General features: G+C 39.5%; 1 protein-coding gene across 2 annotated transcripts in view; it reads left to right on the plus strand.

Annotated features, from left to right (window-relative positions):
* The first annotated feature begins 1,072 nt into the window (after nt 1-1,072).
* The window catches only part of MCMBP (minichromosome maintenance complex binding protein), a 64,665-nt gene continuing 44,819 nt past the window's right edge, over nt 1,073-20,918 (plus strand). For both annotated transcript variants that reach the window (XM_081247323.1, XM_081247324.1), the window contains exon 1: nt 1,073-1,429. In XM_081247323.1, coding sequence (XP_081103449.1) covers nt 1,372-1,429 — 58 coding nt within the window. In that variant the 5' untranslated portion in view covers nt 1,073-1,371. The remainder of the gene's footprint in view (nt 1,430-20,918) is intronic.

The raw sequence follows: 20,918 nt of genomic DNA on the forward strand, positions 1-20,918 counted from the left end.
AATGGCATAGAACAGTGGCCCTGGGTGAGTGGCGCTCTATACCTGCAGTTTCTACATCTGTGGATTCAAACAACCTTGACCCCTGGATACCGGGTGCAGAATGTAATCAGTTCACGGTGCCAAATGCAAAATAACCCCTTTTGCCCTAAGGAGGGCTTGAGACCTGAGTTCAGGTTCTTCATCTCCCCACTCTCTAGACTCCATTCAGATCCTTCCATTAATACGCCATATTTCAGCTGATGAGACTGGGATTTTCTCCGATATATTCCAGGCCTAGGGGCTGTTTCATTACAGAACTTGCATATTTCCCAAATTTCCTCATTCAAAGGTAACTGTTGACTTGATCTTTTGTGTGTGCTGATGCCACCGTCTTCATTCTGAGGGTGTCCTGACACACACGTCCTGTAGGAACCTCGCCAAAGCTCCTCGGCTGTTTCCAGCTTCTAGGCAGACACAGGCCAGGGTATGTTTTCACAGTTATGAACTTGCCTCTCAATTAGGAACTACTCCCTCTGCAGTGCCTGGGATAACAGAAAGGGAGCTTGGGGTTTTTCAAAGTCCCCCTTATCTAAATGTACACCTTCCTCACTGGGGTAAGACTTGATCCAGCTGACGGAAAGTCACTACATAGGGTTTCGGGCAGGGAATCAGAAAAAAGAGTTGCCATCAGCAAAAAAAAAAAAAAAAAAAAAAAAAAAGGCACCAAGAGGACGCCATGAGGTGGGCCGACACCAAAGGCTGCTTTACATTCTAATTTTGCCCAGCGATAACTTTGAGGTCTCTTTGGGTTTGTGCTTTTGGGCTGTTGCAAAGCCTGTGCAAGGGCTCGCACTATAAATGTATAAACCGGACCTCGGGAGTTTCCCCGCTCGATCCTGCAGAGGGACACCCAGCAAAACACCTCCCTCGGCCCACGACGCCGGGCTCCGGATCCTGAGGCCGCGCCTGCCCTTCCTTTCGCCCGTTTCTAAGATGGCGGCCGCCCTGCCGCCGCGGCCCCGCCCCTCCCCGGCCCGCCCCCTCCCTCCAGCAGGCCCGCCCCGCCTCCCCGCCGCGGGACCGCGCAGCGCGCTTCCGCCGCCCCTCCCCACACGAGCTCCACCCAGGTCGCAGGCTACGCGGTCGGTGGCGCCTATTTCCCGCCATTGTGCAAAGTGGCGGGTGGGAGCCCGCACGCGCCGCCTGCCCCTCTCCGGCAGCGCCTCGCTGCTGCCGTCACAACCGCTGTTTCTCTGAGGCGCGGGGAGGCCGGGCGGCCCGCGCCGCGAGGCTCACCCTGCGTGGGAGGGCGCGGGCGAGAAGCGGCCGAGCTAGCGAAGAGGAGCAGCGGCTCGGGACGCCGGGCCGCGCCGGCTCCGGCCCGTCTGCGAGATGCCCTGTGGGGAGGATTGGCTCAGCCACCCGCTGGGGATCGTGCAGGGCTTCTTTGGTGAGTGGCGGCGCCGGGGGAGGGCCGGGGGGGCCGCCGAGTTGACGGAGCCCCGGGCCCGGCCCCGCTGCGCGGCCCCACGCGGGGCTACCTCGAGGGCTCCCGCGGCCGAGACGGCCAGCCGGGCCTGCGCCGGCCGGCGCTCCACACCGCGGACTTCGGGATGCGGCTTCCCGGGCCCGGCCGCAGGTGCCTCCCACCTGCCCGATTCGCGATTAGCAAGCGGCCGAGGTTACGCCGCGAGGAGCGGGCGGGCGGGCGGCCGTGATTGACGGCCTCGCTTCCCTTCTTGGCCCTGCTGGCGGCCCGAGCCCCGCGTGCGGCAGAGCTCGGAGGGGCCCTTGAACCTTCGCGAGGGCCGGCGGAGATGGGGTGAAGGAAAAGCACTTTGCCTGGGGGAAGCCTGCAGGATATTTCAAAACTTCCGGTGTGTCGGGGGAGTACTCGCTCCCTCGCAGCAGAAGTTGGCTCTAACTCCTGTATTACACGCATCCTCTCTTTTCGAGATAAGATTTAGTGTTAACAGCTTAATTTTTCTTTAAGGATGCCTTTAAAACCAGCGGGGTCTCCATCTCCTCTTGTGCCAGAGGTAGCAAGAAATGTTGAACTACTCAAACGCGCTCCTACATAGAAAGAGCTTAGAATGTGGCAGGCAAGCTTAGTAAATTTTAGCTGCAATTATTGTTAATGCCACTTTTCTGCTACGGAAAATTTAGGTTTGTTTGCAGTTAACTGGGCATTTTGGTCCCATCCCCCATGTCTTTTGCGCTTAGGAGTGGTGGACGCAAACCTGACCAGAAATCAGTGTGTTAGATCAGAACACCTGACGTGTCAGGAGGTAACTTAAACTTGTAGAGTGGCCTTCCTCACTTAAGTCGTTGTGGGATATTAGTGAGAACGCCTATTAAGAAGCTCAATAGTCCCCAGCAGCCAAAACCGATGGCAGAAAATGTGTGTACTTCTTGCAGGAAAGGCTCACTCAGCAAATCTTCATTCATTTTCCTTATAATTTGAACTAGTTTAGTTAGCTGGTTTCCCAGGCTGCAACTAGAAGCTGCAAATTAGAAGAAGGCCTGGATAGGCAACCGGACTGTAGCCAGTGAACACCGACAACCTGATGAAGAAGAAATTTAAAACTATGCATATGTTAAAAAAATTTTTTTTTTTGAATCACTGTATATCCATCAAGGGTGCTTTTGAGGAAGGGGCATATATCTCTCCACTGAATCCTAGTGATTGATGTTCGTAATGAATACTGGAACTAATAATTGATTTCCAAAGTAATGGCCCCAAAATGTGGAGTGAAGATTAAGTTGCACAGTAGGTTTAAGAGGGTGCAGGGGCATAAATACTTTTTAGGAAAAATCTTTCAAAAGTAAGTTTTGGTGCTTAAAGGGTGAAGTTCCCGTTATTGATGTTTAGAAAATTTATTTATGAGAAATACCCCTATCCTAGTCTTGCTGGATCAATGAGATGATTTTATATTTGGTATATATTTGAATGTATTTGTGTCAGATTTTGTCTCCTGCATGTATGATCCTAAGAGGCAGACGACTCATTATAGTACAAAAGGTGTAATTTGGATATAAAATATTGGCTTCACAGTATTTTGTAAAGTTTGTGTAGTGTTGTGGGAACCTGGACCTTGTGGATGTGTTTCCCTCCAGAATGTCTTATTCTCATACAGGTTGTGTCTTACAGAGAAAACAACTAATACTTACAGTCATGATGTTTTTGTAGAAGCTGTTCTGATGTATAGTATATATTTTTGCTATATTTTCCTATCACTGTGAATATATTGAATAACTTTATCATAACAGCATTTACAGGTATGTTTGTGTGAGAAGTAAGTGAGGTGTTAAACTTGTAGACTCTTTTTGGTTTAGTAGGAAATTGTTTTGAATCCATCTTTCCCCCAGATAGAAAAGGAATGCCCATCTGTTGTGGTTTATGAAGCCTTCTGGACCCCGCCCCTGCCCAGCTCTCAGACCTCATCACTATATTCCCCCTCATATTGAACCTTCTTTCAGTTCTTTGATTTTGAACCTTGCCTCTAGGCTTTCTGCATAGGCTGTTTCCTTTGCCTGGTCCCCACTTCCTCTCCCAGGGCCACTTTCCTGGCTAAATCTTACTCTTCCTTTGGGAACCTCAGTTAGGTACCTCCTGCTGCATGTAATTATGGGATCCTGTGTGGCCTGGAAATTAGCTTGTAAAGCATGTTATTGAAATCACTTGTTCCTTGGGTTCCTCGGCCGTATTTTAACCCTAGGAATTCAGGGCGTGTAGGTGCTTTATTCACCTAGAATATACCTGTACATCAGAAGGGCTCCGTGAACATTTGCTGAGGAGAGGCAGTGGAAAGACTGATTAATCAATCAGAAATGGTATAAACTGTGGTGGTTACTGTGACCACAAATCTAAACTAAGGACAGTCCTGGTGGACATTGTATTGGTTCAGAGAATGCGATGTGATCGTACCAGGTATGAGTTACTCTCACATGCAAATCCTAATTCTTTTTCCTTGGTTTGGATAAGAAACTTTGAAATTCTCTTAGAGGCCAATCATAACTGTATGAATCATAATTCATCTTTGTGAACCAATCCATATTTTGAATTTGTATCTGCCATATTACAATTGTTCGTATGTAAATTTTTTCCTATAAGCCTTCATAAAATGCCTTTTATGTTTCTGTACCAGTTTCTAAAAGATTTTATATGTAGAATCTTGAGGTCCAAAGGCTTAAGATTTAGGAATACTTTATTGGGCTCTGTTATGTGCATAATGCTGATGGTTCAGTCCCCACAGTGATTGTTCATTTACTGACCCATATTAAATTGCTTCCCTTAAACAAAAGCAGGAATCTTAGATGAGAAAAAGTTTTGTATACTTCTTTTTCTTTTAATCATTTTTTATTTTAAAGAAGGAGTTTTTTTCACTTGAATTAATAACTGCTGTTAATTTCAGAAAAGTAGGAATGCTTATCAACTGATTCTTTATGTACTCTTCAAATTGCTGGTTGGGTCAAGATCATTAGTTTTGATTATATTCAAGGCACTTTGGTCATATCTAACAGAGCTAGAACTAGACTAGCTCATGAAAAAAAGGACATTGGTGTGTGGAGGAGGGAAAGGAGTAGCATTTTATCACTAGCATTTTAGAGAATTTAAAGCAATAATAAAATCATCTAAAAGTCTGTCTGCTTTTTTATTGTCACCATGACTCTGTACTGACAGTTCACCCCCTTTTGTCTGTACCCACCTTCGATCTCTCCTACCACCTGGCCCTTGTTAGACCACTGAAAAAAAGTGATTTGTTATAAGGCTATAAAACCCAAAGGCAGGGAGGGTGGCTTGGTATCCCAAGAGACTACTGAATGGAATTGGAAAACTAGCAGGAATCCAACCAAGCAGCGCTTCGCAGTTTTTCTCCCTTAGGCTATATTCATCTCTGCACGTAAACTTTATCTTTCTCTATTCCACAGCTCCCAATTTCACCTGTCAGTTCCAACCCACTTGAGCTAGCATCTTTATCTTAATCCCAGATTCCAGGGTTAGAGAATTTGATTGGCCCACCATGGAGTCAGGGGTCCACTAGTCAGCTATGGCCAGAGCAGTGTTATGTAGGATAGTCGTAACTATTGAGACCCATACCTCAGCAGTGGGGGAAGTTCTCAGAGAAGAAGAATGGATTGGGCAGCTGTGGCAAAAGCATAAATACATATATATCCATACATGTGCATATATGGAGATATATATACATGTACATATATGAATTTTAAAATTATTGAATAATAACTTGAATGTGGTTTAAAAAAGCCGGCATGATAGTATTAAATGAAGAGTAGAAGTATACTGCTCTTCTCCCACTGAGGTCACCAGTTTTAACTGTTTCCGATTATAGTTCTTTTTTCTTCATTGAGATATAACATAAAATTCACTGTTTTAAAATGTACAGTTCAGTGGCTTTTATTATGTTCACTATGAGTGCAATTATCACCACATCATTTCCATCAGCCCAGAAAGAAGCCCCATATCTGTTAGCAGCCACTCCCAGTTGCCCCCTCCTCCCTCCTCTTGCAACCACTAATTTACTTCTGTCTATGGTTTACCTAATCTGGACATTTCATATAAATGGACTCATAACTTGTGGCCTTTTGTGTCTGGTTTCTTTAACCTAGCATAATGTTATCGAGGTTCATCTATGTTGTAGCATGTATCAGTACTGTGTTCCTTTTTATGACCAAAACTAATATTCCATAGTATGGATATACCATATTTTGTTTATTCATTTATCCATAGGTGAACACTTGGCTATTGTGAATAGTGCTGCTATAAACATTCATGTACAAGTTTTTGTGTGAATATATGTTTTCATTTCTCTTGGGAATATGCCTCAGAGTGGGATTGCTGGGCCATCTGGTAATTTTATGCTGGAACTTTTTCCCAAAGTGTGTGCACCATTGTACACTTCCACCAGCAATGTTTGAGGGTCCCAATTTCTCCAGTCCACTTCCAACACTTGTTATGATCTGTTTTATTAGTAATAGCCATCCTAACGGGGGTGAACTGGTATCTCATTGTGATTTTGATTTATATTACTGTAATAATAATAGTATAATAGTGTCTTTTCATATACATATAGGCCATTTATATATCTCATTTGGAGAATTGTCTCTTCAAGTTCTTTGCAGGTTTTTATTGATATTTTTATTTTTCTTGGCCATGCCACGCAGCTTGCAGGATCTTAGTTTCCCGACCAGGGATTGAGCCTGTGCCCTCGGCAGTGAAAGCACAGAGTCCTAACCACTGGACTGCCAGGGAATTCCCCTTTGCAGATTTTAAATTGGGGTTTTGTCTTTTACTGTTGAGTTATAAGAGTTCTTTATATATTCTGAATATTAGACCCTTATCAGATATATGATTTGGAAATATTTTCTACCATTCTATAAATTGTCTTTTCACTTTCTTGATAGTGTCTTCTGATGCAAATTTTTAATTTTGATGATGTCCAATTTATCTCTTTTTCCTTTAGTTGCTTATGCTTTTGGTGTCATATTTAGGAAACCATTGTCTGATGCAAGGTCACAAAGATAAACACCTATGTTCTTTCTAAGAATTTTTAAGTTTTAGCTCCTTACATTGAGGCCTTGGATCCATTTTTTTTTTTTTTTGTGGTACACGGGCCTCTCACTGTTTGTTGTGGCCTCTTCCATTGTGGAGCACAGCCTCCGGAAGCGCAGGCTCAGCGGCCATGGCTCACAGGCCCAGCCGCTCCGCGGCATGTGGGATCCTCCTGGATTGGGGCACGAACTCGTGTCCCCTGCATCGGCAGGTGGACTCTCAACCACTGCGCCACCAGGGAAGCCCTTGGATCCATTTTGAATTAATTTTTGTATATGGTATGAGGTAGGGATCCGAATTCATTCTTTAGCATGTGGATATCTAGTTGTCCCAGCACCTTGTGTGTGTGTGTGTGTGTGTTTTAACATTTACCAGTTTATTTTGAAGGATATCATAAAGGATGCAGATGAAGAGGTACATAGGGCAAGGTGTGGAAGGGTCCCTTGTGGAAGAGCTTCTGTCTCCATGGAACTTGGGTGCGCTACCCTTTCAGTATGTGGTTGTGTTCACCAATCTGGAAGCCCCACAGCACTGTTTGTTGAAAAGACTATTCTTCCCCTACTGAATGGGTTTGGCAACTTTGTTTAAAAAATGTGTATGTGTATGTATCAGTTGACCATAGATGTATAGCTTTATTTCTGAACTCTCAATTTCATTCCATTGATCTATATGTTTACCCTTCTGCCAGTACTATGTTATCTTGATTACTGTAGGTTTGTAGTAAATTTTTTTTTTTTTTTGCAGAATAATTCTTTATTTTATTTTATTTTAATTTTTGGCTGTGTTGGGTCTTCGTTTTTTTGTGAGGGCTTTCTCCAGTTGCGGCGAGCGGGGGCCACTCTTCATCGCGGTGCGCCGACTTCCTCACTGTCGCAGCCTCTCTTGTTGGCGGAGCACAGGCTCCAGATGGCGCAGGCTCAGTAGATGTGGCTCACGGGCCTAGTTGCTCCACGGCATGTGGGATCTTCCCAAACCAGGGCTCGAACCCGTGTCCCCTGCATTGGCAGGCAGATTCTCAACCACCGCGCCACCAGGGAAGCCCTGTAGTAAGTTTTGAAGTGATGTGTGAGTCCTCCAAATTTGTTCCTTTTTTTTTTTTTTTTAAAGATTATCTTGGCTCTTCAGAATCCCTTGTTTTTCCATATGAATTTAGGATCAGTCTGTCATTGCTGCAAAAAAAAGCAGTTGGCATTTTGATAGCGATTGCATTGAATCTGTAGTGTGTTTAGTTCTTTTGGTAATAGAGAATAGTAAAGATTACAGATTCTATGGAATAGGGAGGGTGGGAGGGAGACGCAAGAGGGAGGAGATATGGGGATATATGTATATGTATAGCTGATTCACTTTGTTATAAAGCAGAAACTAACACACCATTGTAAAGCAGTTATACTCTAATAAAGATGTTAAAACAAAAAACAAACAAAAAAAAGATTACAGATTCTAGAGCCAGACTGCTTCTTAACTACAGGGCCATACCCAGGATATGTGTCTATAATCATTTTTTAATACCTCCCTTCTTTATACTACAGAATTATTTTCAGTAATAATCATGAAATAAAGCTGTATGCAGTGCTTAAGGTAATTACATATTTTCAAAATAGATCCAGACATTGCTTCTATCAACTTCTCCCTGCCCATTTTAGAATTTTTTCTTGTTGTTGAGTTCTGTTATGTTGATGTTGTTTCATGTTGGTATGGGTACCACACTTTAGATTTGAATAAGTTTGTATTAATTGTATGATTAATGAACTCTTTGTATTAAGAATAACTTATCAAGTTTCTGCAGACAAAACTCAACTGTTTACTTGGTAGTATTTATACCTACCTAATAGTTTGAATTTTGGTCTTTTAGTTATAATAGTTTGATATAATAATATTTTATATAAGTTTGATATAATAGTTTGATATAATAGTTTGATATAAATATATATATATTGATATAATATTTTGATATATATTTGATATATATTTGATATATATTTGATATAATAATATTTTATATAAAGAATTGTCCGATGACTAATAAGTGAATTTTAATAAAACTGAAACATCTGCAAAAGACACAAATTAGAGAGATACCAAATCTTTCCACTGATGTTACTAACATATTTTCATAATTCATTCTTTAGCTTTAAAACAAATAGACATTTAAGAAAAATACATTTCAATTTTAAGATATGATTCAGATTCAGTAAAATTTTCACGTATGAGTAAAATTTGCGCCTACTGCACCTCTCACTTCTCACTGTTTCACTGATTTATTAAACACAAATAACAATTCCATCAAGTTGTCCCATGGAAGATAGAATTGAAGTAACTCAAGTTCTCCTTCTTCATCTTTACAATCACTGGGTTATTGTTTGTTTATTTAAAATCTTTTGTATACATGTAGGACTCTAGAGTACCACAGGGCTTGGGGGAGACTAACTGCTCTAACCAAGTTTGGACTGTTGTGTACCACTTAGAAGTTTACTATCCAAACGTATTCATGTAGCTGTGTCTGTGTTGGGAGCCAAGTGTGTAACTGAGGATTCTTCAAATTAACTTCTATGTAGAATGCAATATTCATTAAAGGTTAAGTAGTAAAAATGTGCTAATTTTACACTACCACATATATTACTAAAACTCAGCAGTAGTTTTAGTTGCGTTCCCACAATTGTTTGGGATTAATACCAACAAAAGATTTTCCAAGGAAGAATATTTTATCACTGACATTGTTTAGAATTGCCAATTCAGAGTGATGGTAGAAGCAGAATGAATTTTAGTTGGTTTTATTATTTTGAAATTCTCTGCAGGAAATGTATCTCTTATTGCTAGCACTTAGGGTAGACTACTCCTACCACTTCTGTAGTAGGTCACTGCTTGGCTCCTCTTACTTCCTAACTTTGAGTGTGAACATGTCAAATTAATGAACCTTTCTTTACCTCAATTTTATCATCTGTAAAATGGGACTAATAAGAGAATCCATTTCTTAAGCCTGTTAAAAGGATTAAATGAGATAATGCATATACAGTGCTTAGAATAGTGCCTGGCACAGTCTTTTAAGTGTTCACTAAACATTAGCTACTATACTTTGGTAAAACTTATAATTTACAACCATTATTCTAAACAATATATGTTTTACTTCCATTTGAGTCTCAATGTGTACTTTTCCCCCCATCCTCGTTTTTGAAGACTTCTTTAGAGCTGTTTTAAGTTCACCACAAAATTGAGCAGAAGACAGAGATTTCCCAAATACCTCCTGCCCCACACATGCATAGCCCCCTCCCTGTTATCAACATCTACTACCAGGGTGGTACATTTGTTATAATTGGTGAACCTACACTGACACATCGTTATCACCCAAAGTCCATAGTTTACATTATGGTTCATTCTTGGTGGTGTATATTCTGTCGCTTTGGACAAATGTATAATAATATGTACATACATGCATTCATCATAGTAGCATACAGGATAGTTTCCGTGCCCTAAAAATCCTCTGCGCTCTGCCTGTTAATCGTCCTCTCCCCTCTAACCCCTGGCAACCACTGATCTGTTTTTTTACTGTCTCCATAGCTTTTTTTTTGCCTTTTCCAGAATGTTATATAGTTGGAATCATATACTATGTAGCTTTTTCAGATCGGCTCCATTCACTTGTGATATGCATTTAAGTTTCCTCCATGTGTTTTCCTAGCTTGATAAGTACATTTCTTTTTGGCAGTACATTCCATTGTCTGGGTATACCACAATTTACTTATCCATTCACCTAGTGGAGGACATCTTACTTGCTTCTAAGTTTTGGCAGTTACAAGTAAAAACTGCTATAAACGTTTGTGTATAGGTTTTTTGTGGACATAAGTTTTCAACTCCTTTGGATAAGTACCACAGAGTGCCATTGGTATGGGTAGAGTATGTTTAGTTTTATATGAAACTGCCAAACTGTCTTCCAGAGTTGCTGTACTATTTTGCATTCCCTCCAGCAAAGAATGAGAGTTCCTCTTGTTCCACATCCTCTCCAGCATTTGTTAGTATCCTGGATTTTGGAGTGTAGAGGTAGCTCATTGTTGCTTTATTTTGCGTTACCCTAATGGCATACAGTGTGGTGTATCTTTTGCTTATTTGCCACCTGTATATATTCTTTTTTTTTAATATCTTTATTGGAGTATAATTGCTTGACAATGGTGTGTTAGTTTCTGCTTTATAACAAAATGGATCAGCTATACATGTACATATATCCCCATATCTCCTCCCTAGTGCGTCTCCCTCCCACCCTCCCTATTCTACCCCTCTAGGTGGTCACAATGTATACATTCTTTGGTGCAGTGTCTGTTCAGGTCTTTGGCACATTTCTTAATTGGGTTGTTCATTTTCTTATTGAGTTTTAAGGGTTCTTTGTTCTCCAACTTTGTTCTTTGTTCTTCTTCACTATTGCTGGCCATTCTGGGTCTCTTGCCTCTCTATAACTTTAGATTCAGTTTGTCAGTATGCACAAAATAACTTGTTGGGATTTGATTGGAATTGCATTGAATGTATAGATCAAGTTGGGAAAAACCAACATCTTGAAAATATTGAGTCTTCCTCTCCATGAACATGGACTGTCTCTCCATTTATTGAGTTCTTCTTTGATTTCTTTTGAGTTTTGTAGCTTTCCTCCTATAGATCTTATACATATTTTGTTAAATTTATACCCAAGAACTTAATTTTGGGGAATGCTACTACAAATGATACTATGTTTTTAATTCAAATTCTACTTGTTCACTGGGAATACATAGGAAAAGTGATTGACTTTTGTATGTTAGCCTTGCATTCTGTAACCTTGTTTTAATAGCTTATTAGTGCCAGGAGGGTTTTTGTGTTGATTCTTTTGAGCATTCTACATGGAAAATCATGTCATCTGCAAACAGAGTTTTATTATTTTCTTTTCCTATCCATATACCTTTATTTCCCTTCCTTGTCTTAGTGCATTAGCTAGGACTCCAGTAACATGTTGAAAAGGAGTGGTGAGAGAGGGGGCATCCTTACCTTGTTCCCGTTCTTAGTGGAAAAGCTTCTGGTTCCTTCTCACTTATACTATTTTTAATTCTTCTGTTGCTTTCCTTTTAGATTTACAGGCATGTTCTTTTTTCCTCCAACAATTTTAGATACTAATTCAAGTCTTTCACTGAGGAAATTAGTGTCTCTTTACTGCCCTCCATTGCTTCTGCCCAATTTGTGTCAGTCATTGTATATTACCAAAGTTTATAATATTTATATTCTATATGTGACTATAATTTGTGCTTTGTCTGATCATGTTAGAAAGGTTAAAAATCAGAGTAAATGAACTACTGAATAAAACCAAAAAGAAATACATGGATATAGAGAGCAAACTAGTGGTTACCAGTGGGGAGGAGGAAGGAAGGAGCGGCAAAATGGGGGTAGGAGATTAAGAGGTACAAACTACCATGTATAAATAAGTAAGCTGAAGTACAATCTTATCATTAAATTATTTTGGTTTAAGAATAGTCTTTTAAGAACAAGGTCAAATCATTTAAACCCCAAGGTTTAGTATCAAGTGATAATTTACAGTTTTTCATAATAAAATAGATCTTGGACTTCATCAGATGCTTGGTTCTGTATCCCCCGAGAAGGTCATTTTTTTTCCTTTAATCTTTTAGTGTGGCAGATTACACTAATAGATTTTCTAATAACAAACTGTTTTGCATTATTGGGATAAAAGTACTGCTTGAACATGATTTTTTAAATATATATTCCATTGGATTCAGAAGTTAATAGTTTATATAGGAGTTTTGCTTCTTTATCTTTTGTGAAGTTGTCCTGAAACTGCAGAGTTTTCTGGACTTGGGACTTCATGGGATTGGGAGGAAGGATTAGCTACTGTTTTTTTTTGTTTCTCTCATTGATATCGGACCTACAATTTTTTTTTGACCAAATTGTGATAAAAATAAGAACTCAGTCTTCTAATCTGGTGCCAATTTTGGCAACTTGTATTTTTTCAGAAATCTATCCATTTTATCTGAACTTTCAAAATTATTAGTTCATACTTCATGATATTGTATATAGTTTTTAGTATTTATAGCATTTCTCCTTTTAAAGTTTTGTTATTTTTTCCTTATAGTTTTGTGTCTTATTTGTATTCTGTTGTTTTTATTTATTTGTATATTTTATTTTTCTTTTTATCTTTTTCTCCTGTACAGGCATGCCAGAAAATTTGTCTGTCTTAATATTAATCATTTGTATTGGTGTTTTTGTTCTCCATTCCATTGATGTCTGCCCTTAGCTTTATTTCCTTTTTTACTCTTTGGTTTGTTCTATTGCTCTTTTTTTTAATTAAAAATTTTTTTCTTTTAAATTAATTTATTTTTTGGCTGCATTGGGTCTTTGTTGCTGCGTGCGGGCTTTCTCTAGTTGTGGTGAGCAGGGGCTGCTCTTTGTTGCGGTGCACAGGCTTCTCATTGTGGTGGCTTCTCTTGTCATGGAGCGGGGGCTCTAGGCGCACGGGCTTCAGTAATTGTGGCAAGTGGGCTCAGTAGTTGTGGCTCACAGGCTCTAGAGCGCAGACTCAGTAGTTGTGGTGCACGGGCTTAGTTGCTCTGCGGCATGTTGGATCTTCCCGGACCAGGGCTCAAACCTGTGTCCCCTGAATTGGCAGGCGGATTCTTAACCACTGCGCCACCAGGGAAGTCCCTATTGCTCTTTTTTTAGTTTCTTAACTTGAATGCTAATAAACTCATCTATTTCCATTCTCTCTTGGTATTTGATTAATGTGTTAAAATCTGTAACTTTCTTCCTAAACACCACTTAGTAGCCCACAGATATTAACCTGTACAGCTTTCTCTTTCCAGGAGTATTTGATAATTATCACTCCATATTCCTTTCTAAACTGAGGATTTTTTAATAGTATAAGTTTATTTGTTTTTTCTTAAATCATCAAGGACATGAGGATGCAGTTGTTTTAAGCTTTCCTTTTGTTATTGAGTTCTTACCTTGTAACATTTTGGTCAGAAAACATATTGTATGTTTCATATCTATTGAGGTTTCCTTTGTGGCTAGTACATAGAACTTTTTGTGAATGTCCTGTGTACTTAAAAAATACACTCTCTGTTTGGATATTTATATATTTATTAGAGAACTTATTACTTATCTTATTCATATTTGCTATATTATTTGTTTTTGTGTTTTATGCTTAATTTATGTTTCTGAGAGAGCTGTGGAAAAGTCTAATTGTGATTGCTGTTTTATTTTTTTTCTCTTTAGTTTTGAAAGTTGTTGCTTTATGTGTTTTTGAGGCTATGTTGTCAGGTATGTATGTATCTTATTTTCTTAAGCAGTAGTGTGTTAAAATTTAATTTACTTATATTTGTATTATTGCATTTTCTCCCCATTGAAGAGAATTTTGACATCATTTTCATTAAGTTCTCCCAGCATTTTATTCACATCATTTTTTTACTCCAGACTGTTATCTTTTCGTGGATGTTCTTTAATGAGCCTGTTGAATCACTCCTTTAATTTGTGTCAGTTGCTTTTTAGGTTTGTTGCTTAGTTTTCATACTGGGATTTTTTTTTTCCATTGCGTTCATGAATTCTGTTGTTTCTTGGATCCTGTGTCTACCTCTTTATTAAATTTTAAATTATTTTTAGGAAAGTTTGTGTGAGAAGAGAATAAGAGGCGCATTACATAATGATAAAATAGTCCATTCACCAAGAAGACCTAAATGTAAATACACTTAGCAAGAGTTTCAAAATACAAGCAGAAACTGACAGAACTAGAAGGAGAAATAGACAAGTCTGCAATTATAGTCAGACATGCTACTACTCTTCTCAGAACTGTACCAGAACTAGTGGAGAGAAAAGCAGCAAGGATATAGAACACCATCAGTCAAATAGATCTCACTATTGTAGAACCCTCTACTTAACAACAGCAGAATACACATTCCTTTCAAGTGCACATGGGACATTCATTCACCAAGGTAAACCACATCCTAAGTCATAAAACAAATATTTAACAAACCTAAGAGAATTGGAATCATCAAAGTATGTTCTCTGACCATAATGTAATTAGAATAGAAATCAGTAACGGATAACAAGAAATTCAGACTTGTGAAAATAACATTCTGAACAATTTGTGGATCAAAAAGAAGTCACAAGGGAAATTTTAAAATATTTTGAACTAAAGGAAAATGACAACACAACATATCAAAATTTGTGAGATAAGCCAAAGATGTACTGAGAGACTTTAAGGGCATTTATTAGAAGAGAAGAAAGGTCTCAAACCAATGATTTAAGCTTATACTTCATGAAACTAGAAAAGAAGAGCAAAATAAACCCAAATCATACAGAACAAAGGAAATAATATAGAGCAGAAATGAATGAAGTTGAAAACAGAAGAAAAAGAAAATCAATGAAACCCAAAGCTCGTTGGGTGTTTTGTTGTTTTTTTACCCAAAAAGATCAATAAAATTCATATGCACCTTCAGACTGGCAAAGAAAAAAAAAAGGAAGACAAAGATTACTGACATCAGGAACGAAATGGGAGATACCATTAGAGACATGTGAAAGAATAGTATAGACACGAAAAGAATAATACAAACAGCTCTATGGATATAAATTGAACGACTTGGATGAAATCTACCAATTCCTTAAAAAACACCCTATTAATTTCCTATTTCTTTTGTAACAAACTACCACAAATTTAGTTGTTTAAAACAACATAAATTTATTTTTTTATTACAGTAGAGTTGATTTACAATGTTGTGTTAATTTCTGCTGTATAGCAAAGTGATTCAGATATAGATATAGATACATATACATTCTTTTTTATATTCTTTTCTGTTATGGTTTACAAAAGATATTGAATATAGTTCCCTGCGCTATACAGTAGGACCTTGTTGTTTATCTATTCTATGTATACTGTTTCGCATCTGCTAATCCCAAACTCCCAATCCATCCCTCCTCCACCCGCCTCCACCTTGGCAACCACAAGTCTGTTCTCTATGAGTCTGTTTCTGTTTTGTAGGTAAGTTCATTTGTGTCATATTTTAGATTCCACATATAAGTGATGTCATATGGTAGTTGTCTTTCTCTGTCTTACTTCACTTAGTATGATAATCTCTAGGTTCATCCATGTTGCTGCAAATGGCATTACTTCATTCTTTTTTATAGTCAAGTAGTTTTCATTGTATATATGTACCACATCTTCTTTATCCATTCATCTGTCGATGGATATTTAGGTTGATTCCATTTCTTGGCTATTGTGAATAGTGCTGCTGTGAATATAGGGGTTCATGTATCTTTTTGAATTATAGTTTTGTCCATATATATGCCCAGGACTGGGGTTGCTGGGTCATATGGTAACTCTATTTTTAGTTTTTTGAGGAACCTCCATACTGTTTTCCATAGTGGCTGCACCAACTTTCATTCTCACCAGCAGTGTAGGAGGGTTTCCTTTTCTCCACACCCTCTCCAGCATTTGTTACATAAATTTATTATCTTACAGTTCTGGAGGCCAGAAGTCTGATTTGGGTCTCACTGGGATAAGATCAAGTTGTCAGCAGGACTGCATTCCTTTCTGGAGGCTCTAGGGTAGAATCTACTTCCTTGTCTTTTTCCCAGCTTCTAGAGTTTGCCAACATTTCTTGGGTTGTGGCCCCCCTCCATCTTCAAAGCCAACAACAGCTGGTCAAGGTTTTCTCACATCATCTTACTCAGGCTTCCTCTTCTGCCTCCTACCACTTTTAAGGACCCTTGTAATACCTTGGATCCCCCCAGATAATCTCCCTGTTTTAAGGTCAGCTCCACCTAAATTCCCTTTTGCCATGTAACAATATATTCACGGGTTCTGGGGATTAGAATGTGGACATCTTTGTGTGTGGGGGGTGCATTATTCTGTCTACAGCCACCTACTATCTAGACGCACTCAAGATAAAATGGAGTTCCCTCCTCTCAGGTCCACTCTCCCCTCCATTGCCCACCTGGAACCTCAGTTTTACTTTTTGTCTCTATGCATTTGCTTATTCTAGGTACTTCATATAAGTGGACACAGTATTTGTCTTTTTTGTCTGTATTATTCCACTTAGCATGTTTTTAAGGCACATTATTGTTGCCCTAATTGTCTTTTGACAAATATACAAAAGGCAATTCAATGGAAAAATAAGATTATTTTTAACTAAGATATTGGAACAATTAGACATTTAAATGCAGAAATATTACTTGCAACCTAAATCTCATGCCTTATACAAAAACAAACTCAAAATGGGTCATAGATCTAAGTGTAAAACCTTAAACTGTTAAACTTTTAGAAATAAAGAGAACATCTTCATGACCCAGGGTTTGGCTATGAGTTCTTAGACATAATTCCAAAGACACAATGCATAAAAACAAAAATTTGATAAATTGGGCTTCATCAAAATTAAAAACTTTTGTTTTGCAAAAGCATTTTTAGGCAAATGAAAGGCTGAGAGAATATACCTGAAAATCATATATCAGATAAAGGACATATCTAGAATATATAAGGAAAATGTAATGATTATTAAGCCAGTTTAAAAAGGGGCAAAAGGGCTTCCCTGGTGGCGCAGTGGTTGAGAGTCCGCCTGCCGATGCAGGGGACACGGGTTCGTGCCCCGGTCTGGGAAGATCCCACATGCCGCAGAGCGGCTAGGCCCGTGAGCCATGGCTACTGAGCCTGCGCATCCGGAGCCTGTGCTCTGCAAGGGGAGAGGCCACAACAGTGAGAGGCCCGCCTACCGCAAAAAAAAAAAAAAAAAAAAAAAAAAAAAGGGGCAAAAGATTTAAGTAGATTTGAATGGACACTTCACCAGAGAGGATATAAAGATGGCAAATAGCCACATGAAAAGAATTCAGTATCATTAGTCACTAGGGAAATGCAAATTTAAAGCATAATGGGATATCACAACTACTGGTAGAGCTAAAAATTTTTTTTAAATTTTGACAATACCAGGTAGTGGTAAGGATGCAAACAGCTGAATCTCTTATACCTTGCTGGTGGGAATGCAAAATGGTACAGCCACTCTGGGAAATAAGCAGAATCTTAAAATGTTAGTCGTATATAATATATATATATATGTATGTGTGTACACATACACACATACATATATATATATATACCTAGCTGTGGCATTCTTAGGTTTTTCCCCTAGAGAAATGAAAGCTTATGTTCACACAAAAACTTGCATACAAGTGTTTATAATGGTTTTATTTATAGTCATCAAAAGTTGGAGACAATCTAAATGTCCTTCAATGGGTGAATGGAGAAACAAATTGTAGTTCAGCTGAACAGTGGAATATTACTCAGCAATAAAAAGAAATGAACTATTGATACACTTATGTGTTGGGGGTTCCAAAACCACCCCTATGTTTGGAGATTCACTAAAGTGACATATATGACTCAGTATGTAGTACTCCTGGCTAAGATTTATTAAAGCAACATGGTAAGGATACACATCTGGATCATAAGGGGAAAAGACAGATGGAGTCTCTTGGAATTTATGCATAGGTTTCCTTATGGTCTCTCCCATGGGAGAGTTCATAGCTTGGAAGACTCGATATTGTTAAGATGTCAGTTCTCCTCAAATCTATACTATGCAATATAAACCTAATCAGAATTTCAGCAGGCTTTACATAAAAGTCGACAAGTTGTTCCTCAAAATTATTTAGAAAACTTGAGGATCTAGAATAATCAAGACAGACTTGAAGACAAAGATGAAGAACATATCTACCTGATTTTAAGACTAACTATCAAGCTATAGTGATTAAAGCAATATGGTATTGGCATAAGGATAGACAACTAGATCAGTGTAACATAACAGAAAATCTAGAAGTACATTAATGTAAATACAATGAGCTTAGATTGACAGTAGTGCCAAAGCAATTTATTTATTTGTTTATTTATTTAAAAAATATCATTTATTGCTGCTGAGGACCAACCAGGAGAGTTTCCCCCAGCCACAACATCTATTTCTCATCACTGATGGACTTGGAACTATGATAGTTTGCTAATTCTATAGCAGGAAAGAATGGCAGTGTATGAGTGAAGTTCCTGTCTTTGACCATGGGTTTGTGGCATATGTTTAGTGAGTGGTTATTTTTTGCATATTTTCTCTTTGGTAGATGTGTGGCAGTTAATTGTTACTCTGTTTGCCAAAGCAATTTATGGCTAGAAAGTTGTTTAATTAAATAATGCTGGAACAAATGGATATCTTTTTGGAAAAAAATGAGCCTTGATGTCTATGTCACACTATAATCAAAAACATTAATTTGATATGGATTACAGACTTAAATGTGAAAAGTGAAAAACAGGAGAATATCTTCATGACCTTGGGGTCAGTAAACATAAAAGAAAAAATGGAAAAGTTGGACTTACGTCAAAATTGAAAACTTCTCATCAAAAGACACCATTAAGAATGTCAGGGCTTCCCTGGTGGCGCAGTGGTTGAGAGTCCGCCTGCGGATGCAGGGGACATGGGTTCGTGCCCCGGTCCGGGAAGATCCCACATGTCGCGGAGCGGCTGGGCCCGTGAGCCATGGCTGCTGAGCCTGCACGTCCGAGAGCCTGTGCTCCACAATGGGAGAGGCCACAGCAGTGAGAGGCCCGCGTACCGCAAAAAAAAAAAAAGAAAAAAAAGAATGTCAAAAAGCAAACTACAGATTAGGAGAAAATACTTGCCCTACATATATCTGACAAAAGACTTGCATCCAGAATACACAAAATTTGTACAAATCATTGATGCCACAACAAAATCTTTTTTTTTTTTTTAGGGGGCTGTGCTGCATGGATTGTGGGATTTTAGTTCCCCAACCAGGGAGTGAACCCTGGCCATTGGCAGTGAGAGTGTGGGGTCCCAACCCCTGGACTGCCAGGGAATTCCCAACAAAATCATTTTTTTAAAAGATGGGCAAAATTAATAAGTAGGCACCTCACAAAAGGATTTATTAGAATGGTCAATAAACATATGAAAAGGTGTACATCACTAGTCCTTAGGGAAATGCATATTCAAACCCCAGTGAAATATTACTGCATACCCAGCACAATGACTAGGATTAAAAAGATTGACAAGGGCTTCCCTGGTGGCGCAGTGGTTGAGAGTCCGCCTGCCGATGCAGGGGACACGGGTTCGTGCCCCGGTCCGGGAAGATCCCACATGCCGTGGAGCAGCTGGGCCTGTGAGCCATGGCCGCTGAGCCTGCGCGTCCGGAGCCTGTGCTCCACAACAGGGGAGGCCACAGCGGTGAGAGGCCCGCGTACCACAAAAAAAAAAAAAAAAAAAAAAAAAAGATTGACAAGACCAAGTGTTGGTGAGGTTATATAGAACCCTCATAGCTGTTGGTGAGAGTGTGAAAGCGTATATATTTTTTGTTCCTCAGTTCCCTTGACCGCTTAAACTATGGCAGGATTGAGTGCACTGGTGCCCACATTCAGATGGCCAGGAATTCTTGGGAAATAGAATAGAGTGATATGTGTGTGCTCAGCAGGTCTCTTGGTTGCAAATGGCCCAACTCGATGCTACTTAAACCAGAGACGATGAATACGTTGTCTCAGGTAACAGTTCCTGAGAGGGTTAATGTCAGGCTCAATTACAGCCAAATACTTCAGACTGTGTCTACAGAAATCAGCCTTTTTACTCCACTGTCCTCTGGGATGGCTTAGTTTTCAGACAGACCTTGGTCACTGTGGCCACATGCAGCTGCGGGATTATAACCTATAATGTTGAACCCAGCTACTAAGCCTTATTCCCAGGATTGTCTTTGATTGATGCATCCCTAAACTGATCATCAGAACCACTGTGAGGTCTAGGTCAGGTCCACCCTTGGGCTGGGAGTGACGGTGCTGTGGTTCCTCCCTCAAATAGAGGCACTGTCACTAGAAAAAGGGGAAATGGATGCTAGTCTTGCGAAACAACCTATTTTCTCTACATTGTACTTATTTAATGTTTATTTCTCTAACTCTGATAGCTATGTCCCAGGCCCTTGCTAGACCCTGGAAATGTAAAGGTGAATTGTTTGTGAATAGAGAGCAGATCTGTAGCCTGGCATTGAAAACTCTGGGATGTGTTTTGGCCTCCTCTTCCTTTTGTTCAGTAGCTTTATTCTTTTCCAGGCACTTTGTGCTCCATGTATTTGAATTTCTGGTAGTGTCCATCCTTGTCCTTGGTTTACCCCCAGCGTGCTCTACGTCTGGAATGTGCCCATCCCTCCTACCTCAACATGTTTCAGTTCTACCCTTCTTCCCAGGCCTGGCTGAAACACCTCCTTCGGAAGCCCTCACTGAGATTTTTTTTGACCTATGTTAGTTTCTCTTCTTTGCTTTTGCCTGTTATTCTATCCATAGCTTATCTTAGCTCTACGTTCCTTCAATTCTAAGTATCCTGATAGCACC

Source organism: Mesoplodon bidens (assembly GCF_964165515.1).
Source record: "Mesoplodon bidens genome assembly, chromosome: 1".
In the NCBI taxonomy this organism is placed as follows: Eukaryota; Metazoa; Chordata; class Mammalia; order Artiodactyla; family Ziphiidae; genus Mesoplodon; species Mesoplodon bidens.